This window comes from Hemitrygon akajei, chromosome 1 (genome assembly GCF_048418815.1).
Source record: "Hemitrygon akajei chromosome 1, sHemAka1.3, whole genome shotgun sequence".
In the NCBI taxonomy this organism is placed as follows: Eukaryota; Metazoa; Chordata; class Chondrichthyes; order Myliobatiformes; family Dasyatidae; genus Hemitrygon; species Hemitrygon akajei.
In genome coordinates, this window is record NC_133124.1 from 65,523,889 (window position 1) to 65,551,024 (window position 27,136).

Sequence of the window (27,136 nt, forward strand, 5' to 3'; positions counted from 1 at the left end):
ATGTCAGCAGCAAACTATTATTCCATTGTTTAAAATCACTTTCATAATCTGACACACACAACTAACTTAGAGAGAAAAAAATTGTACTTGCTAATTGAAGATCCCATCATCTGAATCATAAAAATTACTTGCAATAACACTGCTCATGACAAAACTCCCAATAAAAGAATCACACCTTTTATAGTTTCCACTCCTGCTTCCATTAAACAGACTTTAAGAGTGAACTATAGCATAAATTTTGTCTTTTTGGGATCCACATACTATCAGTAATCAATTACACTACCCAAGAACACAAACATCACACACAAGATGCTGGTGGAACACAGCAGGCCAGGCAGCATCTACGAGGAGAAGCACTGTCGACGTTTCGGGCCAAGACCCTTCGAGACCCATAGATGCTGCCTGGCCTTCTGTGTTCCACCAGCATCTTTTGTGTGTTGTTTGAATTTCCAGCATCTGCAGATATCCTCGTGTTACCCAAGAACACGAGTAGCATTGAGCAGTTGCGAGATGACACTCAACAGATCTATCATCAAAAACTGGAATTAACGATGGAAGCAGGAATGTACAGCATCACAAAATAATCAGAGTTAAAGTCCCAGAAATACTGTATGGAAATTGGCCCTTCGGCCCAGTTCATTAATTCTGACCATTGCGTCCACCAAACTGGTTCCACTTGCCTGAATTTGGCTCATTTCCCTTTAAACCCCTCCTATGCATGTCCAAATGTCTTTTGAATGTTGTTATTCCACCTATTTCAACCACTCTCCAGAAGCTCATTCCACATTTACATCACAATTTGCATGAAGAAGTTGCCCATTAAATCCTATTTAAATATTTTACACCTCACCTTCAACCTATGTCCCCCAATTTTAAGTTCCTCTTCCTGAGGGGGAAAACACGTGTATTCACCCTATCTGTGCCTCTCATAATTTTATACATTTTTATATGCCAACCTTTAGTCTCCTATGCTCCAAAAAAATAAAGTTCTAGCCTGTCCATCTTCTCCCTACCACATGGGCCTCAGTCCTGACAAGATCCTCATAACTCATCTCTGCACTCTATAGTTTATGCCTTACCCATAACAGGACAACCAAAACTTTATACGATATTTCGAGTGCAGTCCCTCCAATATCTCTGACGTATTGTCCTAACTTCTGTACTCTTAATTCTGCTAAGACAGCCATGCGCTTGGTTTAAGCGTCCTCTCCAGCTCCAACAAATAGTGCAAATGTGTGTTTTAAATGTTTTCCTTGCGATTGCACAACCCTGCTGGATGTTGGTAACACAAAATACTGCAAGTCAGGTTCATTGGAGTCTGACGGTGCAGGAGCTGTGTGGCCTCAGTTGTTGCACAAATCATGGCCTCACACCACAACATTGCCTGATACAACCACCAAGGGGAGGAGTTGCTGGAGAGAGCATTGGAGAGAACAGAGACCCGGTGGGCACGCTGGAATCTGTGCTGCGTTGGGGACTAGGCCCTGCAGGCTGGCTCTCCTGTCGCTGCTGCTCTCCAGTGTTCACTTCCTGGAAGACGAGCTGGATTTCCTTCACCTGCGGTTAACCCAACACGAGATGAGGAAATGCTGTGTACTTGTTCCTGCAGAAATGCGGCTCCAGGACAACATCCCATGTACCATCAATCTTCAAGCCATGCCACTCAGGGACTTGTTTGTGCTAAAGTAACTGTATGTACTGTGTATGACTGTATGTACTATGTTTTGCACATTGGCCTGGGAGAAATGCTGTTTCATTTAGCTGTATGGTTGAATGAAGATTAAATGAGCATGAACAATGCCTTGACTATGAGAGCCAGCATGCCAGATACCTTCTTCACTGCCCTCTCTAACTGTGATGCTGCTTTCAATGAATTACGTACCTGTACTCTCGGGCGCCTCTATTTCATGTTGCAGCATATCCCTCATTCTACCTTTAATATCAAGCTGGGGAATCAACATTGATTCAATGAAGGATACACAAGGACAAGGATATACTAGGAACAGTATGGACGAATCTTAAAAGGAGGTACTAGCCTGGTAAGGATGCTAACAGAGGGTGATCAGCATATTAAATTCTAAAAGCCATAAGCAAAAGACAAAGCTAAACAATTGCAGAACTAGTGGATTAAATCTCTGTAAGCCCACTTACATTTGGTCATAAATCGAAGAATTCAGTTAAACAGCAAAGAAAGTGCCACCTTCTAAAACATCCTCAATAATAACCTACTTAAAAATACTGCTTGGGTTTTTCTAGGGCTACTTAGCCCTGAGGTTTGTAGGTTGCCCCTAGCACATCTTAAGCTGGGGTAGTTATTAAAGCAAATGATGTATTTCACCGTATGTTTCAATGCACATATGCTACATAAATTTTAGTCTATATCTGAGCTTGTTGCAGCCTTGGTTTAAACATGGAACTAATGTTAAGATTCTACAACTGAAGTAAAACTCACTAATCTCAAAAGCAAGGCAGCATTCAGCATTCATCCAGCTGTGACATCAAGAAGTCAGGGCAAAACAGAAGTTAGTTGGAGTGAAGGAAAAGCCTTGCACATTGGAAGACAGTTGCTGCTGTTGAATCTCAGTTATCCTAGTCCCAGGATAATGCAGCAGAAGTTCTTCAGGCTCAACCATAGTCAGCTTTTTCTTCAATGATTTTCCTTCCATTATTAACTCAGAAGTGAAGATAATTGCACAATGTTCAACACCAATTCACAACTTCTCAGAAAATGAAGCAATTCACGGAATTCATTCAGGAATACCTGGAGAACCTTTAGGTATGGGCTGGTATATGGCAAGACAATCATCATTTACAATGAGAGAATTTAACTACCTACCCTTGGTATTGAATAGCATTACTAACACTGGATACCACATTCAATAGTGTGTGGGTGTGATGAGGGAGAAACAATCACAAAAAGTCAGGCAGATCACTACATAAATGCAGCTGAGCTGTTCAGATGTTAGGTAATCTACAGCAAGACATTCATCTTCTGACACACTGAAGGCTTTCTGCAACCAAGACCCATGTCAAGAACATGATGGAGTATTTTCTATGCACCTCTTCAAATTCAACTCAATACCATGCAGCACAAAGCAGCCCACTTAATTGTTGCCCAATTGACAAAACATCCATTGCCCTCACAGCTGCATTTTAAAAATAAGACCATAAGAAATAGGAGCAGAAGTAGGCCATTCGGCCCATCGAGTCCGCTCTGCCATTTAGTCAAGGGCTGATCCAATTCTTCCAGTTATCCCCACTCCCCTTTCTCCCCATACCCTTTGATGCCCTAGCTAATCAAGATCCCATCTATCTCTGCCTTAAATACACCCAGTGACTTGGCCTCCACAGCCGCTAATGGCAACAAACTCCACAGATTTACCACCCTCTGACTAAAGTAATTTCTCTGCATCTCTGTTCTAAATGGATGTCCTTCAATCCTGAAGTTGTGCTCTCTTGTCCAAGACTCCCCTACCATGATATACAACTTTGTTCAGGCCTTTAAACATTCTGCCCTCATTTTCCTGAACCCCAGGGAATACAGCCCAAGAGCTGCCAGACGTTCCTCATAAAATGCACTGAAGTTCTGAGGCTACACCAACTGCACTTCTAAAACCCACCACCTTTACCATCAAGGAAGAAATGAGCAAAAGGGCCTGGGAACACCACCATCTATACACACTCTCTTGACTTGGAAAATTTACCTGCATTCCTACATTGTCACTGGGTCTAGATATTGGAACTCCCTACCCAACAACATTGTGAGAGTACCATCTCTAGTTGTTAATGCAGCAGTTCATAAAAGTGAATAACCACCAATTTCTTGAAAACAATTCTAGATGGACAATAAATGCTAACTGTGCCAAAAATGCCTGAATCTCAAAACAAAAAAACAATGTAGAAAACTTCATTAGTAACACAGATGTCATATTATTTAAGGTCAAGCGCACACCTTGCTGGTATTTGATAGCTGGTAAAGTTGAATAAGTTGAATGTTATACCATTCTAGGTCACCCTTTTCATCACAGCTTGCTTAGCCTGTAGTCTCAATGTTACATACAGTACCTGTGTTGTGGCACCAGATGCAGTGGAGTACATATCCTACAGAAGGGAGCTAACCAGGCTTACACAGTTCCCTGTAGCAAAATCATCCATGGGAGCACATGACTGAATGGCAACTTGGTCTAATGAAGTGTCTCTGCTTATCTAAGTGGAACCTTAACATTTCAATATTTTTCATGTATGCAGTTCCACCTTGTCAATCTTTTAGTCATGACGGTTCCCTCCCCCCCCCCCGCCCCCCAACACACACACCCAAAACAACTAGATTGACAAATCTGGCTTCCAGAAAGATAAGAGTGCTCTCTCCAGATAAGCTACAGGAACAAGCAGATCCAATCCACAGCTCTTACTTCTTTGATTTGTGTATCATTAATATAGGGAAGGATTGGAGAAATCCTATGAAGGAAATTGTCCAAGCCCTTGCCTACAACCAACTTTGTTAAACACTAACTTCTTCCAAAAGCTGACCTTAATTTTGCTACCAGGTTTCCCATAACTAAAAAACAGATGGGCAAAGTTTAGAATTTTAATATTTTTCACCATATTCTGCATGTAGCTATTTTCCTTAAAATTCCCAGCTTTCTATCACTCAAATATACCATCACTGTGAACATTGTACAGTGAGACTAGAAAAAAAATAATTTCAAGTGTATCAACAGCAGTGCATTGAACTAGGAAACAATGCGCAGATGATAGCCAAATCATTCACACCTGTGACTAATGTTACGAATGTGGAGCAACTCTGATGGGCCGAAGGGTGCAAAGTTGTCCCCTCCTTTTTGAGAATCGCAAAATCACTATTATTTCGGGTCTGATACCCAGGAAATGAGAGAGGTATACATCATGCCAGTAATGGGAGAGAGAGACGCAGGATCACAGCAAAGGCAGTTGTTATAGACAACGCAGAATACACAACAAGGTGGAACGTCTCCTAAAAAAAGCAGAACGGAACCACTGATTACTGCTATTGTCTCTTGGAGAAGGAATTGTGTATTGAGTACTGTACTATTCATTGAAACCCCTCAGGGGACAACCAGAGTGGTCTGGTTGAGGGATTGCATCATCCCAACCTGATTGACATCTGAGACCCCATGAGTGAGGATAAAAGTTGGGTCTGGGGAAACACCCCTCAGACGCACCAGGAGAAACGTACGAGACCGGTGGGGGGCTTGTGTGTGTGTCCACCCTTGCCTGGGTGGCGAGTCCTCCACGGAACGGTCTAGCTAAAGGACGGATACGGATCAAGATCGTACCAAGGAAAGTCGGCAAGTTATTCTTCTATTTCTCTCTCTCTCTCTCCAACAATTGCAACACAGCGATCAACAACGGCTGTAGCCTGTATGAACTGAAATGAACTTTAGATTTCCATCGGACAATTCATTATCCCCTAGACAACGATAGAGCTTATTTCTTATTGATTATTATTATACCTGCACTTTTAGGTTTAGTATTGACGACGTATATTATCTGTATATTTGCATTGATATTATTTTTGTGTATTTTTACTAATAAATACTGTTAAAAATAGTATCATCAGACTTCAACGGACGTCTCTATCTTTGCTGGTAAGTAACCCAGTTACGGGGTTCGTAACACTAAAATGTTACATTGGTTTTTAATGTTCAAAATATATTTTATTCAGCAAGATTTCTTTTCATCAAACTGTGATCATCTCTGCATGTAAAAATGAAAAATACTCATGCCTTTATAAATAAAAACATTCAGGGATCAGTTGTAAAAATTACAAACTGGCCATGCCACAGCTGACTTGAAAATGAATTGTTTCTTATTGAATAAAAAAGACTAGATATTTGTATCTGATTTTAATGAATAGAAAATTAGATTCTCTGATTTATTTGACCTGCAAACAAAATTCCTTACATTAAGAAACACCTTTCAGTATTTTTGAAAACATTTTTTGCCGATGTAATTTTTTTGGAAAAGAACATAAAACATTAGATTTAGTAAAACTTTATCAAGCATGTGCTGGACTTGATAGGTCCTAGTTCCATGGTGATGGCGATGTTCCATGGCAATGAGAAAGTTTATTGGAGCAAGACAGATCGGCTGATAAAGTGGTTCTGCAACAACCTTACACTCGTGTCAACAAGGCCAATGGCCAGGAAAGGCAAGCGAACACACAACAGTCTTCATTGAAGATCAGCATTGGAAAGGATGAGCAGTTTCAAGTTCCTGGATATCAACATCGCAGAGGATCTGTCCTGGGTGCACACACTGATGCACTGATGAGGAAGGCATGCCAATGGCTGAGCATTGTCAGGAATTTGAGATTTGATTTGTCAAATTTCTACAAACGTACTGTGGAGAGCATTTTGACTGGTTGCCATACAGCCTGTATGACACCTCCAACGCACAGAATTACATGAGGCTACAGAGCATTATATACTCAGTCAGCTCCATTATGGGCACAAACCTCCCCACCACTGAGGGGCAGTGCCTCAATAAAGTAGCATCTGTCATTAAAGACCTTCCCCATCTGGAACATGCCTTCTTACTATAATCAGGCAGAAAGTACAGCAGCATGAAGACCCACATAATGATTTAAACAGCTTCTTTCCCCTCTGCCATCAAATTTCTGAATGCTAAATGAACACATGAACACTATCTGGCTATTACATTTTTGCATTATTTTTTGTAATTTATAGGTTTTTACATCTTTGCACTGTGCTACTGCTGCAAAACAAATTTCATGTCATTTGTCAATGATAATAAATATGATTCTGACAGTTAATCAAAATGTGCTCTGAGTACTCCCTCAGTGTTGCCCCTCCATCTATCCATGGATATTACGGTCTGCTGCATTATAAAATGCCAGATTTCCTTTTAAAAAGGCTTTACAGTATAGAGAAATTTTATGACAAACCAAATCATGTTGAATAATGCTGACAGTATTATAGCTAGCTTGGGACTTGTTGCTTGTGTATCCAAATACCGAACTGTCAAATTCACTGAAAGATTTCAGCAGCAAATTTTTCATAACAATTCTTAGAGAGTGAACTTGTCAAGATTATTCAGCATTTACATGAGACCATTCATATCAATGAAGACAAGAAAACAATATACTGTAGGTACTTCAATTATTTATGTTGCTTGTAATAGATTTATGCAAGACTTCAGTGTACATTTGTGACTTTCTTAACTTAAAATGTTAATAAAGTATGTTTAATATTTTTATTTTAAGTTTTTAATGCCTTTAAATGACCTGAATATTCAGAGGCTTTCAATAAGTTTCATGACAGACCCCAGGGCCAGGCTTGTTCTGGCTCAACGACATGTCTATGAATGGTTCTAATCAATCAGGTCTAGGATGCTCTCAACCAGCAGTCCAGTCCTGTAGATCCATCCAGATTATGTACTCCAGTAATAAGTGCAGATGGCAGGTCCCATTGACTAAAATCCTAGCCATTCACTTAAAAAGCAAGCAAAAACAGCTGATATGGTAACATTAGAATCTCTCAGAAATGAACTGAACTTACATTCTTTTGCAGTGTGGGCATTTTGCCAGTGTGTTGAATCTAACTTCCATCCACTGTAAATAAACAAATATTGATTTAATATGTTTTTAAAAGGTCAAAGAACATTCTGGTTTTTTTTTTTAAACAGAACTCTTTTCTTCCTTCATTCCCTTGTAAGGGAAAGTTATTAACGATACATTTCAACTGCAACTTAACAATGTTTGATATGGACATCCATAAAATTTCCCATGAGGAATAAAAATGGCTTAAGTCACTTAAAAACCGGTGATTGCGGTGACTGTGCTCATTTGCAGAGCGGTCTTGAGCCAATCCACACAAATAAGAGGAAATATTCCATAATGATTCACAAAAGTCAACTGTGAGTTTTTATTAAGCCAGATGCTTACCTATAAAATGACTATGTCAGGGACAGATACACTCATAAATTCTATAATTATTTTACAGAATAATGGAGTCAGTGATACAGCACAGAAGATAACAATAAAGCCCATTATACCAAACTGGTTCCTTTAAAGTGTGATCTAATTAATCCCTGTGACCACAATTTTCCTTCCAATGTCATCCTACATGTCAAAGAAATGCTAGTTAATGGCTGGCTGTTGTAAATTGTTCTTCATGTAGATGAGTGGAGTGTGTGTTGAGAGAATTATGAGAGTTGATTGAGATGTGAAAGAATATGATTAGAGTAAGATTAAGGTATTAGGTACAGGAATTCAACCAGATGTGGTCTTCTGCTGCTGTAGCCCATCCACTTCAAGGTTCAATGTGTTGTACATTCAGAGATGCTATAACGAGTGGTTATTTGAGTTACTGTCACCTTTCTGTCAGCTTGAACCAGTCTGGTCATTCTCTGACATCTCTCATTAATAAGGTATTGTCTCCCACAGACATGAATTGGACATGTTCTGTTTCTTGCACGATTCAACGTAAACTCTAGAGACTGTTGGGATGAAAATCCCAGGAGATCAGCAGTTTCTGAGATACTCAAACTACCCCACCTGGCACCAACGATCATTCCAAAGTCACTTAGATCACATTTCTTCCCCATTCTGGTGTTACTCTCAATTAACTCATTTGTCATAGTGGCTTCTGGTATTTCTTATCGTGCATTCTGCGGCATGCCTAACTTTGTTGGTATGGCAGATATATACTTTTTCCCTGCATTGTGCTTCATAGCATAATACACAAGTTAACTGTTCAGGTTCTGTCCAAGTACCTGACCCATTTTGTGGGGTCAGAGAGATACAGCATGGTGACAGGCTTTTCAGCCCATTGAGTAACACTGACCATCAACCATCCAATGGCACCAATCCTACAATAATCCCGTAATTTATTTTCCCCACATTCTCATCAACTCCTTCCAGATTCCACCACTCAATTACACACTACAGGCAATATACAGTAGCCTTGAAACCAAGTAATCCATACATTTTTGGAATGTGAGATGATACCAAAGACCAAGAGTGAATTCATGTGGTCACAGAGAGAACATGCAAACTTCATACAGCATACGAGTTCAGGATTTAAGCCAGTTTTCTGGCATTTATGGGGGAGCCACACAACTTTCTGCACCACTGTGACATTTGGTTTCAATCCATCACTTTTTTTCTTTTATGATGTACCCAAGGAGGCCATTACTAATCTAAACCGCTTTGAAGTACACACCCTGATTCTGATGATAAGTCAATAGGCTGGTGTGTTTCACTGTTTAAGTAGTTCCACCATTACTATTATAATGATAATGCTATTGCATATTTTCTACTATCAGCCTTTGAACGGGTGTGATATGATGCTCTCACCACCTAACAGTGCACTTCACCTGCAGAAAATACAATTGATAATTCTCAAACACTGCCTGTTTTTTTCTCTAATTCCATTGGCAGTTGTGCCTTCAACCGCCAAACCCCCTACCCCTGGAAATTAATTCTTTAAATCTCCACACTTCTCAGCTTCATTTGCTCCCATAAAATGCTCCAAGTAACATACCGGTACTTCTTTTTCCATGATCTTAATCATTAGCCCCAATATCTCAAAAGATTCAGCATCTGTTTGAATGCACTCTTGAGAAGTGCTTGGGAAAGTTTTGCAAGTCAAAAGGGCCTTAAGTAAAAGTTGTTATTATTTATTCATCATTATCCGATCTCTAATTCTTCCCATAGTACCTCCATACATACCAGGAAAGTATTCCCACAATGTCCACACACCACACGTGTACCTTCAGGTTGGACTGGCACAGCAGGCTGGGCAGGCTGCTCCTCTGGGATCAACATCACTGGCCCCAAATTAATTATGCGTCTGCTGTAGGGAACAAGTGCTACATCAGTTATCTATGAATCGTTTTTGAAAATAATTCTAGCATTCTTTACATTTATTCTTGTGTGTATAATTGAATAAAGTCAGTTCCTTGTACATCAGCCCTGACATAAATAAATATCATAAAATTTAGTTACACAATTCAATGACAAATTAATTGTCAAAAAACAAGTAAAGAACTTTGTTTTTTTTTGTTTTTAGTACTGCTATGTGTTGTGATCAAAAGGAAATGGCCGTATCAAGTATATCATGCTGCTAAGTCATAGCCAATGAAGATAATTTGAAGATTTCATTTAGCTCAGACATTGCAGACAATGGTATAAAATAGATTAATTACCCAAAAATACTATAGTCTGTAGTGAGATGCTGAAGATGTTCTATAGGTCAGTTGTGGAGAGCGCCCTCTTCTTTGTGGTGGCGTGTTGGGGAGGAAGCATTAAGAAGAGGGACGCCTCACGTCTTAATAAGCTGGTAAGGAAGGCGGGCTTTGTCGTGGGCAAAGTACTGGAGAGTTTAACATCGGTAGCTGAGTGAAGGGCGCTGAGTAGGCTACGGTCAATTATGGATAACTCTGAACATCCTCTACATAGCACCATCCAGAGACAGAGAAGCAGTTTCAGTGACAGGTTACTATCGATGCAATGCTCCTCAGACAGGATGAAGATGTCAATACTCCCCAATGCCATTAGGCTTTACAATTCTACCGCCAGGACTTAAGAACTTTTTAAAAGCTATTATTAATGCTTTTTGAGATGGTGATTTAGATGCATATCATATTTTTTTTTACTGAATTAAGTATTGTATGTAATTAGTTTTGCTACAACAAGTGTATGGGACATTGGAAAAAAAGTTGAATTTCCCCATGGGGATGAATAAAGTATCTATCTATCTATCTATAGTCTGTTGCTCATTGTCATTAGTGTACATTCTTCACAAATGCAACCATTTGTGCAACTGCAACTCTCGAAAGTCCTGTTAGCAACTTGAAGTTCAATTCTTACAAACAGAAGCTTTTTCATATTTCTGTCAAGTAGAAAAGAGCGATCAGTTTATCACACTTCCCCATATCCTTAAGCTACGGGGCTTTGCACTCACACAACATTACTGACAACACTGGACAACAATTTTTTTCCAAAACTGTTGCTTCCTTAGAAACTTGATTTTGTTTGATAGACCGCTTGAACACAAACACATATTGTGTTCACAAATGTAATATCTGACTACTTGTATCACGTAGGAATTTGGAGAAACAAGAAATCAACTTTTATTGAATATAATGCATTTAATTGCATAACGGTGCTGATGCTTTCCAATTGTTCAACTAAGCTAAAAATGTGTTCTTGATTTTCATTTGTACTCAGTGACTGAGGCTTATTGTTTAAGTGTCCAACAATAATTAGCCAGCATTGGTGAATTCCAATTGCCCTGATACCATTCCTCCATGACCACAAAATCCTGCCGAAATCTTCACTGAGTTCGTCACTAACAGCTTCAAGATTTACAGAGAAAACGTCTAAATCGAAATGTAGAAAATGAATCTTAAGTGACAAGTTGCAGTTTGCGGTTTTGTATGCTTGAAGCATGTTGTCAACCAGCTGCACGTAGTTTGGTGCTTTGTAGTTGCCAAGAAGAATTTCAACACCACCCTTCAATGCCTTCCATGCAATTTCCTCCAGTCCCACAATAAGTTCTTTGAATTACCTGTCTTTGATAACCGGTATGATTTGTGGACCAACAAAAAATGCCTTCCTTAATCTTGGCATCAATTATTCTGACTTGAATTATGAATTGAAATAACAAATATTGGCAATTTCAAAGAAATGGTGAGTGATAGGGAAATTTCATGCTGATTTTTGTGATCACCAGCCCAAAATCCATTACACCCAAAAGTATTCAAGAGCAAAATCTATGTTATCCAGTGTAATTGTTAATAAAAAATCCAATACAGCAACGGAATTAAACAAAATATGATCAGGAAAAACATAGCGATGGATAAGGAAGAGAGAAGAAATTGGGGGGGGGGGGGGGGGGAGGGGTTAAAACAGCCTACAAAAGGCTCATAGTAAAAGCTTACCAGCCAGGTAATCACTGATATATGGGACAAATATGAGTATAGGAGGAGATCAAGTACAAATAAATACAAACTTGGCACAAACTGGTGAGTAAGTCAAGTCTAGATTCACTTCATTACCCTGTTTATCATCATCCTGCTCCATACATTGAATGGCACAAGACACTAGCTAAAATAGACAAGCTGCATGGTCACAGAAGTAAATTGGAAATGACTACAGTATAGCCATTTTAATGTTGTAACACTACTGAAATTTAGAAAAAGTCATTGCTTTATTAATAATTTTTAAAAAGTTCATCCATCGAGACAGTTGGCCTGAACAATTTATCTAAACTGTTGAAGAGTTTACTGAAATGGAATTAAGTCATCTGAGTTACAGCTACATGCAACAGCCCAAATTTATGATATAGTGATAATTGGGGAAAGGTTAAGAATGGAAGCTGAATGGTAAAATGTGCTATTACATACAAATAGAATGTAGAGTTCTTCACTCATTTAATGCTCTAGAGTATAATGCAAGCTCCATGCTATTGAAAGAAACTTCAGATGCAGCAAGACAATAGTAGATTAAAGCACAGAAGAAGAGTCATTATAAATACTGCGAAGAGTAAACTGAGCATTTATAATGGAAAGGATGAGCTAAATAGTTATTTGGCCAAAAGTATCGAATGCTGGTGGCAATGAAATTGAACAATTGCTCATTTTATAAACCCACATGTGAATGTCATGATAAAATCAGTTACTATTTCTTGGAGACAGGAGAGTCTACAGATGTTGCAATCGTGGATGTTATCTGACATTTCACAGGCGTTACTGTCAGGGTATTCTGGACCCAGCATCTCAGAACCTCTGGCATTTGTGGGATGATTCTCAGATACGGATAGAGAGCTTGGTTGGCTTTTCAGATTCAAAACATGCCAGCATAGGTAATTGGACACCATGGCTGATGAGTTAGCATGGTCTGGATCCAAGGCAATCGGTCTCATTATGATAAAGCACAGCATGTTTGTAAGAGAAACAAAGGCTGTTTTAAGGGTACTTGGCCGAAGGAATTACCATTAATAGAATGTGCAACTATCACATTATGCCATTGTTCACACTGCCAAGTTAGTTAAAAAATTGATTTTCTCCCAGTTTGCATAACTTTACCAGAGCTTGGGTTGAAATTCCAGTTAGATTTATCCTTGGCCAGAGATACAACTGTCCAAGAAGAGAAAATAAAGATGTTACCGTGCTAAACTTTCACAGCAATCTTTTCTTTTTAAATATGTGGCATCAGCCACCTTTCACAGTATACTAAAAAAGCATTTTCATGCCGTCTGTGACAGTATTTTACACTGGTAAAGCTGATGACAATGGAAAAACAGATGGATAGGTTTCTACCCAACACTGTTCTACTAATGTCCTGTTTTTCACTGGAGTGATTGAAATTCAGGAAGTCTCCCTTTTCTTAATGTGGGGAGACGTACAATGATAGTGCTATAATTAGATATATTTGAGTATAAATACAATGTAATTCCTTTCCCTTTAAAGCTTAGTGATTTTAATTTTATCCAACTTTTTTTAAGAAAATGAAGAGATTGTTGCCTGCATTTGTCACTTGTTTGATACAGGGATGCACTACAGATTGCCTGATGTGACAGGCATCCCCTTGTGATAGCATACACACTTAACTTTCACCTTTACACCAAATGCCATTTTCAGACATTGGGGAAAGCAAAACAATGTAACATAGCAGATCTTTAATAATCACATTTTGATGGATCTACAGGTAAAAATAAAATGATTTATGGACTGACCAGCTGTGAAAACATCCCAGTATAGACTACATCTTTCATTGCTGGGTAGATAATTGGTGATAGATCTATCATAGACCAGTGACTGACTGTTAAATCAGAAGAAAACAGTGCATTTCCTGAATTATGATTCATTACTGTCCATTTCTACGACAGTTAATTTTCAATCCATCTGGATTTGTTCCAAACGTCATGAATCTCTATTATTTAATCTCAATTATGCAGACTCTGGAAATTTCCAAGGAACTCTCAATTCAAGCTATTTGTATGGAGCTCCTTAACTGGCAACAAAAAAGGAACACAAGTGAAGAAATAACAAAAGCAGCAAATTATCCAAAAGTGACAAATTTTGGAGATGATAAAATATAATTAACAATGCAAAAAATTCTGGAACTAACAAATTACCAAGCAAAGTACTCTTGTGAGGGTTAAGTCAGGCCTCAGTGGCAGGGATGGGAGGGGTTGTGGGTGGGGAGTAAAGGGTTTGGTGGGACTGATAGATCCACCAAGGCAGAGGTTTAAGGATAACTATCAAGTTCAGATTCCTTTGAGAATTCTATATACCTGTAGCGTGGCCTCATGAGTTGCACACTAACTCATGCTAATTTAAGTTTGGTACCTTAAATTTTCCCCCATCCTGTAATGTTCTGTGGAGCTGCTACTATTACTGCAAAAACTAATTTTCATCACACTGCTATTGTGTATGACAACAGTAAAATAGAACTCTTGTGCTCTCAAAAACTGAGTCCTGACAAGAACTATCCACGTAACTCTGACATTTTACCCACACATATTTGATTATTTTTTTCATCATCAGGTCTGATAAGTAAATTGTAATTTTATCGTATGATAACAATCAAAACATTGCTTTATTTTGAAATATTTTTCTCATTATCTTTAAGTTTCAGTAAAATAACTTCACATATGTCTCTTCTTGCTCATGAACATGCTTTAAGATTTCAGAAAATTTTAAATTTAGGAATAGCTACTGAAGCCCCAAAACTTAGAATTCAGTAACTTAATACCAACCAGTTAGGTCTTGGACATCCTATACGTCGTGATGTGTCCTTGCAAATAAGGAGACAATTACATGGACATCGTACATACTTCTTTCCTGCTGGAGGGTTTTTGATTGGCTGGGGGAAAAAGGAACACAACTTTAATTTAGAAAGAATAAGTTTCTTCACAACTACTTAAAACATCACGCTACAAATCAAGAATCTAACTTGGTTTGTTCATATTATTATGTGCCAAGTACAAAAGTACAAATACAGAAGTTAGAACTGGGAAAACAAAAAGATTTTTCTGGAATACCAAATCAATGGATACTAGCAAAATAAATACACATAGGAGTTCTCTTGTTGAAAATCTGTATCAGTGAGAACTGCAATAAGAATGGAAGATACTTGCTAGAAGATCTAATGCTGACAATTCTACTGCATTCCCAAAAGACCAAATAGCACAATGCAAAACTGAGTTTTGCCAGCTTGTTTTGAAGAAGATAGAGGCAGTAATACTATAGGACATGAACCAGTATTGTAATATTTAGCACACTATAAAGAATCTTAACACTGCTAATTGATTGCAAGATTAGGCCATAATAAAATAATACACTAATACAAAATAATTGCTCCAAGTTCCAGTCCCTATAAAACTCCACAAGATTTTAAAAGTGTAATTCATTACCTCATAATATCCTGTAAACCCAAGGATGATACCATGTCAATGTCTAATCATTTTACACATTCACTGCTCAACTATCAGAGTTTTGGCTTAAATAAAACCATGGGAACGCCATTTCACAGAAAATGCTGGGGAAACTCAGCAAGTCAGGCAGCATCAATGGAGAGGAATAAACAGTCAACGTTTTGGGTTGAGATCCTTCATCAGGACCGGAAAGAAAGTGATCAGAAGGCAGAATAAGAGGTGGGGGAAGGGGTATACCAGGTGGAACCAGGTGAGGGGGGGAAGTGGGTTCGAGTGAAAGGTAGAAGTAAGAAGATGGGAGTGAAAAGTAGAAGAAGAGTTGAAGAAAGAATCTGGTAGGAGAGGAGAAAGGAAAGTGGGGGCACTAGTGAGAGGCGAGGGAAAGGGGGAAGGGCTAGGGAAAGGGGGCAGTTGATGTTTCAGCTCAAGACCCTTCAGCAGGACTGGAGAAAACAAATCTGAAGAGTAGATTTAAAAGCTGGGGGGGGGGGGGGAAGGAGAGGGAAACACAAGATGATAGGTGAACTGGAAGTTAGAGAAATCAAAGTTCATGCCAGCAGCTTGCAGGCTACCCAAATGGAATATGAAGTGTTGCTTCACCAACCTGAGTATGACTTGTGGCAACAAAGGAGACCATAGACTGATGTGCCAGAATGCGGAATGGGAAGTTGAATTGAAATGGGTGGCCACCGGGATATCTGCCTTTTGTGGCGGATGGAGCGAAGGTGATTGACAAAGCAGTTTCCCCAATCTATCAAGTCTCACCGCCACCATTGCTTCCGGTGCCAACACAGCATGCCCACAAACTCACTAACCTGAACTGTATGCCTTTAGAATGTGGGAGGAAACTGGAGCATCTGGAGGAAACCCCGGTGGCCACAGAGAAAACGGCAGTGGGGATTGAATCTCAATGGGTGCTCACTGGTGCTGTAAACGTTAATGCTGTTTCCTTTTCCACAGGTATAGCCTGAGTGTTTCTAGCATTTTCTCCCTCCTTCCTCCCCCCCAATAAACATATGAAGTTTTTTTGATTTTCAGGAGGGCTATTTGGTGCTTGTGCCTCCTAGTTGCTGAATAAAATCAGGGCTGATCTTTTATTTCAGTGACACTTTATGTCCTACCTCGTATCTCTTGATTCCTTTCATATCTAAAACGGATTTGATTTCCATCCTGTACGTACTCAGTGACTCAACCTCACACACCTCTTCCGTACAGAATTACAAAGATTCATAAAATCTGGCTGGAAAAAAGTACTGCTTCTCATCTTTGACCTGCAGTGATCAACCCTTTGCTTTCAGGTTGTGACTCTTGATTCTTGACATCCCAGGCAGGACAACTACCACTTGTGCATTCACTCTGTTAAAATTTATCAGAATTCATGAAGTTTGTATTTTATTTAGAGTTTTAGTATGGCAACAGGCTCTTTCGACCCAACCATCTCATAACCCCCACCCCCCAAATTACACCCATGTGACTAATCAAACTGGGCAAGAGAGTCTCAAGAGATTAGCTCACATTCTTCCAAATTCGATAATGTATTGGCCCGTTTGTTTAACTACTCTCATTCCAGCAATTAACTGGTGAACCTTTACTGCATTCCCCCTTCATAATTATGGATCCTTGGATAGAAAGACTAAATCTTTATGCCATATTCCAGATGTGCTCTCATTAACATGCCGGATAATTGCAGCAAGACATCCTCAAATCCTCTTCCAATAAGCAAACTGTATGTATATTTTCCAGTGGATCATACGCCACGACACCCAAGACCCTCTAAACACCAGTATCTTTCATGCTCTCACCATCAAAAAGTACTTTGCACCACTTAAAGATAAAGTAGATGACCTTACACTTTCCAACATAATATTCCATCAGCCCAATCCTTGCTCAATCACTTTGTCTAAATCCTGTAGAGTGGGCTCTTCACTTCCTTCACAAAGCAGTCACCCAGCTGCAGGTCACATCGCCAAGTATATTCATTGCCCAATTTGCATATTTTAAACCAGCCCATCCAATCATTAACATAGATTGTGAATAGCTGTTGTGTGGCACCAATTCCTACAACATCCTGCTTGCTCCAGGCACCCAACTCAAAAAAGTTATTCATTTATTCCCACTCTTTTCTAGCTATTTACAATTCCTATCAACATCAGTACATCACTTGATACCTTCTGTGCTCCTATTCTGCATGATAAACTCACCTGGCCTTTTAAAAAAGGGCATCCAATTCAAGCACATCCATTGGTAGCTCATCTAGTAGCTACAACCTCAAAACCACATTTGTCAAACAAAATCTCCCTTTTATAAATTCCAATAAACATTTATGATTTTCTAATTGACCACTTTCTTAGTAATAGATTCACTGTTACTCTCAAGTTACAAAGCAATACGTACATGCTTACAAATGGCAAGACACAAACAAAATTCAGGTACAAGCTGATATGTGAAAAGTAACATTTATGAAGTCCCATAAACCATAACCACCTTGCTGAATCCACATTTCCTTGAATATAAGCAACAACTACGTCCAACAAGCTACACAAAACTATTCAAAACAAACCTGTTGGTTTCTATTAACTAAAAACCTGGTGGACCATCCACATATGGTGCAAGAGCAAACCAAAAGCTGCATATCCTGCAACAAGAGGGTCAGGTGCTATTTCAACCTCGTAACATAACCAAGGACAAAGAAGCCCATTTGAGCAGCAACCCATATACCACCATCAGTGTACATTCCCTGCACTGCTGGAGGAGCACCTGGGCTGAAAGGTACACCATCTACTGAATTCACTAGACAACTTGGACAGCTCCTTCATCACTAAGGAAAAACAAAGGCCACCCGTGTATGGGTATGCCACCACACCAACTTGGAAATACTTCATTTTACTGGTTCCAAGCCCTGGATCTCTAAATCGACTCAAATTGTGGGAGTACTTTCACCAGAAGATTGCAGTGGTTCAAAGATAGACCACTAACACCTTCTCAGCAGCATTTGGAAATGTGTAATTAAAACAAAAGGAAACAAGATCAAGAGTGGGCCATCAGGCACTTGTCATGACCTCAGCCCCCTCCTTTGTGAGAATCGCAAGAGAGAGAGAGAGAGAGAGATCCTTACGGTTTGGAATGTGGGCTGGCCGCTCAGCAAGACAAAAGCCTTGGACATAGCCATTATCTTGGGAGACACCTTTGTGGAATAAGGAACTGGACTACGTGCAAACCCTCAGGGCAATGTGAGATGGGTGATGGGGGAAAGATAGATAGATAGATAGATAGATACTTTATTCATCCCCATGGGGAAATTCAACATTTTTTCCAATGTCCCATACACTTGTTGTAGCAAAAACTCATTACATACAATACTTAACTCAGTAATAATATGATATGCATCTAAATCACTAACTCAAAAAGCATTAATAATAGCTTTAAAAAAAGTTCTTAAGTCCTGGCAGTTGAATTGTAAAGCCTAATGGCATTGGGGAGTATTGACCTCTTCATCCTGTCTGAGGAGCATTGCATTGACAGTAACCTGTCGCTGAAACTGCTTCCCACTCGCCCCCACCCTGATTGACATCTACAACCCTGCCAGTCCAGATAAAAGGTGGGCTGCCGAGGCGGGGCCTCAGACGCACCAAGGAGACACACGAAGAAGACACGATAGTGCTTCCCGTCCGAGCGGGAAGCCATTCTGAAGGAAGCAACGTGCGTTAGATTCCGGATCGGGAGTCTGTGGCTGGACCCAAAAGGAAAAACCGCTTTAACTAACAGCAGGGATTTGCTTCGCAAGGACGACGGGCAAGTGTTCCTTTTCTCTCTCTCCAACACGTGAAATGCCAGCGGTTCCCGAAACGGGGAAGCCTGCAGACTTTGAGTGACTCTTATATTCCATTGGACTCAGTATCCCCTAGACAACGATAGAGCTTATTTTTGATTGATTATTACTATACCTGTGCTTTAGATTGAGTTTTGACGATGTATATGATCTGAATGTTTTGTATTAACCATATGTTTGTGCCCCTTTATAAATAAAGCGTTTGAAAATAGTATCATCAGGCTTCAGCGGACCTCTCTATCTTTGCTGGTAAGTCACCCGGTTACTGGGGAACATAACACACTTCAGTGTAGCCACACCATTTGATCTACGTTGCCATCAACTCCTCTTCTGTATTGTTTCTCCAAAAAACCCTCAAGCCCTTGATTTACCAAGTATTCCTCTGTCTCCATGAGAAATACTTTTAACAATTCAACTTCCACCACCCACCAGGGTAGAGAACTGCATAGATTCACCATGTTCTTGGAGAACCTTTTACATATCTGTTTTAAATGACCTGCCTTTTACCTTGCAGTCATGTTCCCTTGTTCAAGACTCCCCAGTTACTAAAAACATCCCAACATCTCCTCTGTCAAGCATCCTTAGGATCTTAAGCGAGGTCACCCTTCTAAACTCGGAGGATGACAGGTCCAAATTATTTCATGTCTTTTGATAGGATGATACTTTCATCCCAGGAATTAGCCTGGTAAATCTCCTTTGTGCTACTTCTAATGTTACTAGATCTTTTTCTGTAAGGGGATCAAAATACACTGTACAGTATATATGGTGTATATAAATATACTCCATTAATATAAATCTAGTGTATATAAAATATCAGGTGAGTCTTCACCAACATCCTGTACAATTGCATAAGAACTTCCCAATATTTAAACTTGGGCTCCTCTGCAATGAAAGCTAAAGTACTATTTGGATTTTTAACTGTTTGTTGGACCTGCCTGATAACTCTTCTTAATCCATGCACTTCACTAATTTGCAATATCTTGCCACTTAGATAATAATCTGCCTTTTGATTTCTCTTACTCAAGTGCAAGACACTTAACCAAACTAAACACCATTTGCCAGTCTTTTGCCCACTTATTCAATCTACTGTATGTCCTGATGCAGCACCCTCATTTCACCAGAACAAGCTCCTCAAATCACTGGAAATGTCTACCAATATCATCTCTGCAAAAACCTTCAAATCTGCTGACAAGATGTGAACCAAGGACAGAGTCTTCTTCTAGACAAATATCCCCAGCCCTGAATACACTTAGTCAATGGGTAGACCACATCCAAATCTACTCCAAAGTGTGTCGTGGCAAGGGTTAATTGGGCGAACACAGATAATGATCCATTCACTGCAAGATTATGGCTGTTTTTTTTCCCCAGAAGAGAAGCTAAAGTAGTACCGGTCATGTGCTTCTGGTCAGCACTTCCTGATGGCAGAGAGGTTTAAGATCCAAAGCCATTTTAAATGAAGCAGTGATGAGAAAAATGTGGATTCAGTTATTTATAAATGAGATTCTCATGTATTTTTGGAAATCTGAGACAAATTACATAATCTCTTCTGACATAGCTGATTTATAGTTATCCAGATGTTGCCCAGTGAAGTTTCCTTTAAGGAGAAGCAAAGAAAACAAAAGGAAGAAGACACTTTTTTTGCAGCTTCCATAGATCTTCGACTTAAGGTGTAACACTCATTTGGGTAGAATCCAGGAAAAATTATACTCCACATCTCTCTGCCACAGAATACTCCCATACAAATCAAGCATGAGAAAGCAATGCAGACATCTACACTCATTGAGCACTTTCTAGACATCTGAACCTGTAACTTGTTTATTTTCTTAAATTGCTTCTTCAAAAGAATTCAATGAATAGAGTCATTCTAAAACTTTGATTTGGTCACTTATTACTCTTCCATAATCAACAAATAAATTGAGTTTGTGTCATTTTTCCTCATAATTTAACTGTTTATAATTACATTGAATTTTCCCTACATCCCCTTTATTGCCAATATCGTGCAATGCCTAGTACAGAATACTGAACTCCAACCAGCACGTTCAATAATTGTAGAGTAATCCTTAACCTTTTACTTTTGCAGCTTCCTAAAACTAAACAACAGCTTTTATTAACACATAAAATGCTGGAGGAACTCAGCAGGTCAGGGTGCATCTATGGAAATGGATATTGTTGTTAATTGTTGAGAGCAAATGTTTTGAAATTAGTGATAGGAACTTTAGTATGCCCTCGCTATTCTTTACCACTTCCTGATCCACAAATTCCAAACTGATATCCTTGGTTAAAAACAGACAATAATTAAACCAGCAAATAAAACTTTGCCAAAAAAAATGAAATTTTCTCCGAATTTACCTTGTATCCAGATTAAATATTTTATCTGGATGGTTGACAAATAACAATAAATTATGAGATCATTGCACATCTAATCCCTAGGGAAGTACAGCAGCAACTTTTTCACATGGTAAAGTAGCTCCCATCTTGAAAATTAGTTAGTGTTCATAGAACTGAGAAAAACTCAGGAATGGTAGATCAACTAGAATATGGACATTGAATATGTTGCATAATAAATAGCAAAGCAGGAACATGGAATATCATCTTATCTAGTATTCGAATTTCTTCAGAATAACTCGCCTCACAGTATTAGTAACTCAAAAATCATAACTTTGCCAAAATCTTTAACATGGTCCACAAGTTCATAAATTTTCATGCTTCATATATACACATTAAATTGGAAAGTTGGAAAAATACCAGACTTAGTTCGCATAAAAACAAAATTAAGTAGCATTTAGAGACCATCCGTAGTTCACTGAATACTACTTTTACGTCACAACTTGATATAATATTACAATATTCCTACCGTGGCTTCGTTACAAACAGTGCATTTAACAACATGCTGATGAAGCTTGCCCTCCAAATTTATCAGGGATTGACAAACACGACAGTTTATTACTGGAACTCCTCCAACATCAGGACTAGCCACAGGACTGTAAGGAGGTGGAAGTTCTCCTGTGTAAAGGACAACAAAGCACAAGTTTTCAACTGGTTTTCAAATATGCATCATTATAAAGCATAAAGTACTGGTACACACTCACTGGCAGCAGCAGATTGAGGCTTTAAAATGAAACTTGGATTCCTGTGCATTACACTAAGTTTTCAAAATACATGTGCAGCAGATTTCAGTCAATTGGGACACATTGGGACCAGTACATTTTGACCCAATCAAGGCTGCCTGAATTAGTTGAAGTTTCATAGCAATAGTTAAAAAAGGTATAAAAAAGATAAACCACTAGTTTAACTGAGTAACAAATTATGTATTTAAATGAAATATAGAACACATTAGAACATTATCACTATTACTACAGCACTATACAACTGCGTATTAGTTCCTAATATTTATTGACAGAGGAATTCATTCTCCAGTATATGCTGCCATGTTCTTTGGTTGACTATAAACAAACATAATCAGTGCAGACACCTAGTGTAGATAACTGACTGCCTTCAAAATAAAAAACAAAATTATCAAAAAATATCACTCTTTTTGAATTGGCGGCTGTCAGCCCAAATGGATAACATAATACTCAACTGACATTATTTAAGAAGGGTTTGCTCTAAACACAGTGTAGTGTCTAACAACCACACAAGTGTGCAAGCCAGCCTCTTGCAAAAACTCAGGCCCTCTCATCTGTCCCCTCTCCAGCTTGATAATGTCTCTCCTATAATGGGGTGACCAAGGCATCTCCCACCCCCCAGCCTCATCACATTCTACAGGGGTTGTACTGAGAGCATCCTGAGCAGCTGCATCACTGCCTGGTTCGGAAATTGCACCATCTCGGATCACAAGACCCTGCAGCGGATAGTCAGGTCATCTGAGAAGATCATCGGGGTCTCTCTTCCTGCCATCACGGACATTTACATTACACGGTGCATCCGCAAAGGAAACAGCATAATGAAGGACCCCATGCACCCCTCATACAATCTTTTCTCCCTCCTGCCGTCTGGGAAAAGGCTCTGAAGCATTCAGGCTCTCACGACCAGACTATGTAACAGTTTCTTCCCCCAAGCTATCAGACTCCTCAATACCCAGAGCCTGGACTGACACCTTGCCCTATTGTCCTGTTTATTATTTATTGTAATGCCGGCACTGTTTTTGTGCACTTTATGCAGTCCAGTGTAGGTCTGTAGTCTAGTGTAGCTTTCTCTGTGTCATTTTTTTTACATAGTTCAGTCTAGTTTTTTGTACTGTGTCATGTAACACCATGGTCCTGAAAAACGTTCTCATTTTTACTATGTACTGTACCAGCAGTTATGGTCAAAATGACAATAAAAGTGACTTGACTTGACTTGAAAACTGTACACAATACTCCCAAGTGTGGATTTTTAAACTGCAACATAATGTACCTAAAGTACTCCTAAACTTGATGCCCTCAAATGATGATGAGCTGAAGAACAGGAAAGAGATAGAGAGTCTGTGGCAAGGAGTTATGACAACAACTTCCTTAAATGTCAGCAAAACAAAATAGCAAGTCATTAACTTCAGCATTGACGTCAGGAAGGGAAACAGAACAGACAATCCTGTTTATATCTATGGTGCTAAAATTGAGGTCATTGAAAGCTTCAAGATCCTGTAGGTTTGACCCTGTTACCATGCAACATTGCATTTGGGGAGGAGTTCTTCCAAGTAAACACCTTTGACTATGTCCATCAGTCAGTGGTCAGCAGGGAATGCCCTGCAGACACTGTGGAACAGCTACCTTATGGATACTGTAGGGTGCTTCCCTGAGCAAACTGTCAAAACATCTGGTAGAGTACCCCAGCACCAGACATCACCAACAAGCACAAAGACATCTCTTGGCTGGCATCAAGAGCGGCCCCTCATAGCTCGTTCCTGTACAGCAGGGGTTCCCAACCTGGGGTCCACAGACCACTTGCTTAATGGTATTTGATCCATGGCATAAAAAGGGTTGGGAACCCCTATCCCCAAAATACACTTCTCTTTGGATGTCTGCTGTGGGGGAAGAGAGCTTTCTGCTGACTGCAGACTTGCTAAGAGAGTTTGGAGAAGGAAGCAAGGATTCAATTCTCGGGTCATCCCCAGCACCCCCAGCATAACAGTGCTGCCAAGGCACAACAGTCATACCAACATTACCGACAGTCATACACAGCACAAGGCACATATAGCACGTAAATGAAGACTGTCACAAATTCCTACAGATGTACCATGGAAAGCATTCTAACTGGCTGTATCACTGTCTGGTAGGGAGGGGTGTGATGTGCTACTGTATAAGATCAAAATGTTAAAGAGGACAAAGTTAAATAGGCAAATTATTTCATAAAGATTTATGCCACCAACCACAACTACTCCTACTTAACATTAATTCAACTTGGATTTAGCTCTTTGTTAAATTTTTTAAAAAGTATGATACAAGGCATTGAATTGTTGATGGGTATAGCAAAGGAAAGTTAGCCTTTGGCTGTGACTTAATTTAATACAGATAATGAAATTGTGTAAAATCAACTGTTAGGTATCTGCCCAACACCTTTCAGACAGACTAAAATAATTGGTGCTCTTATCACAAACACCAATTATTGCTTATGCCCTGTTGTGGACTTCAGAGACATATCTGTGCAACTTCTGTGCATTGGACATTCTTGTTCATAGCTTTAATTTTCCTTCCCAAACTAAACTCCATGTAAAATTAAGGTTGAAAGAATGAACATTACCATTATGAACCAAAAACAAACCATGCTGGAAGAGGCTATGGGTCAATCTATAAAACAAGCAACAGAGTTAACACTAGATTCTTGCATTGAACTGAAATAATAAATCTGTTTGTCTCCACAGATGCTGTTTGATCTCTGATATTTTCTGTTTACATTTCAGACCATTATAACTGCATTTTTTTAAAAAATCTATAAACTGTGAGCCAGCATTTAACAAAAATGTTAGAAAATATTGTGAAAAAATACCTTGAGAATAATCTTTTTGAGATCTATTTAGTAAATACACGTAAAAAGGCTAAATTGCTACAGGCCAGTGAGAACCAATTCAGAAAAAGGAGATGATGTTTAGCTAACTTGCTGGAATTCTGTCAAAAAGCTTGTTCAGCATAAGACAGTGTCCAACTGCAGCTGACTGTATGAACTCTCACTTCCAATTAGCTGCCTTCTGGCATGGGTTTACACTTAGTGACTACCGATAGAAACTCAGTAATGAATGATTTAAGTACAGAAACCATTGTTATTTCAGAAACTGACATTGTTATAATATTGAAGCAACAATCCACACGTAACTTTAAGAGGTTTGAGTTTTTTATGGTGTCAGTTAAGCAGGAGATATTAGCCAGAGAATTCTCAGCTGTTCCCTGAACATTGACACAAGATATTTTAACTGAACCTGCATGCATGCATGATATATATACACACACACACACACACATAAACCCCATTTGCAGAAAAGTTGGGATATTTTCCAAAATGCAATAAAAACAAAAATCTGTGATATGTTAATTCACGTGAACCTTTATTCAACTGACAAAAGTAGAAAGATTTTCAATAGTTTTACTGACCAACTTATTTGTATTTTGTAAATATACACGAACTTAGAATTTGATGGCTGCAACACACTCAACAAAAGTTGGGACAGAGGCAGCATGTTTACCATTGTGTTACATCACCTTTCCTTTTAATAACACTTTTAATCATTTTGGAACTGAGGATACTAATCGTAGTAGATTTGCAATTGGAAATTTTGCCCATTCTTGCTTGATATAAGACTTCAGCTGCTCAACAGTCCGTGGTCTCCGTTGTCTGATTCTCCTCTTCGTGATGCGCCATACATTTTCAATAGGAGATAGATCTGGACTGGCAGCAGGCCAGTCAAGCACAAGCACTCTGTGTCTACAAAACCACGCTGTTGTACCCATGCAGAATGTGGTCTGGCATTGTCCTGCTGAAATAAGCATGGAAGTCCCGGGAAGAGACGTCACCTTGATGGCAACATATGTCACTCTAAAATCCTAATATATGCCTCAGAGTCAATGGTATCTTCACATACATGCAACTCACCCATGCCATGGGCACTGATGCACCCCCATACCATCACAGATGCTGGCTTTTGCACCTTTTGCTGATAACAATCAGGATGGTTGTTTTCATCTTTGGCACGGAGAACTCGACGCCCATTTTTTCCGAAAACTAGCTGAAATGTGGACTCGTCTGACCACAGCACATGGTTCCACAGTCTTTCGGTCCATCTGAGATGAGCTTGGGCCCAGAGAACTCGCCGGCATTTCTGCATAGAGTTGATGTATGGCTTCCTCCTTGCGTAATACAGTTTCAAGTTGCATTTCTGGATGCAGCGATGGACTGTGTTAAGTGACAATGGTTTTCCGAAGTACTCCTGAGCCCAGGTAGCTATAATTGTCACAGTAGCATGAGAGTTTCTTAGTCAGTGCCGCCTGAGAGCTTGAAGATCATGCGCATTCAACAGTGTTTCCGACCTTGCGTTTTATGCACTGAGATATCTCTGAATTCTCTGAATCTTTTCACAATATTATGTACTGTAGATGTTGAAAGACCTAAATTCTCTGCAATCTTGCATTGGGAAATGTTCCTTTTGAACTGACTAACAATTCTCTCACGAATTTTGGCACAAAGGGGTGAGCCACGACCCATCCTTGCTTGCAAAGATTGAGCCTTTGATGGACGCTACTTTTATACCCAGTCATGATACCTCACCTGCTACCAATTAGCCTGCTTAATGTGGAGTCTTCCAAACCGGTGTTACTTGAATATTCTGTGCACTTTTCAATCTTATTTTAACTCTGTCCCAACTTTTGTTGAGTGAGTTGCAGCCATCAAATTC

General features: G+C 39.3%; 1 protein-coding gene across 1 annotated transcript in view; it reads right to left on the bottom strand.

Moving 5' to 3' along the window:
- pip4p2 (phosphatidylinositol-4,5-bisphosphate 4-phosphatase 2) overlaps nucleotides 1–27,136 on the bottom strand; it is a 43,445-nt gene that overhangs the window by 3,336 nt on the left and 12,973 nt on the right. Inside the window, exons 2-5 of the mRNA XM_073044571.1 lie at nucleotides 22,130–22,278; nucleotides 14,769–14,875; nucleotides 9,734–9,857; nucleotides 7,560–7,612 (exon numbers count right to left, since the gene is read on the bottom strand). Coding sequence (XP_072900672.1) covers nucleotides 7,560–7,612; nucleotides 9,734–9,857; nucleotides 14,769–14,875; nucleotides 22,130–22,278 — 433 coding nt within the window. The remainder of the gene's footprint in view (nucleotides 1–7,559; nucleotides 7,613–9,733; nucleotides 9,858–14,768; nucleotides 14,876–22,129; nucleotides 22,279–27,136) is intronic.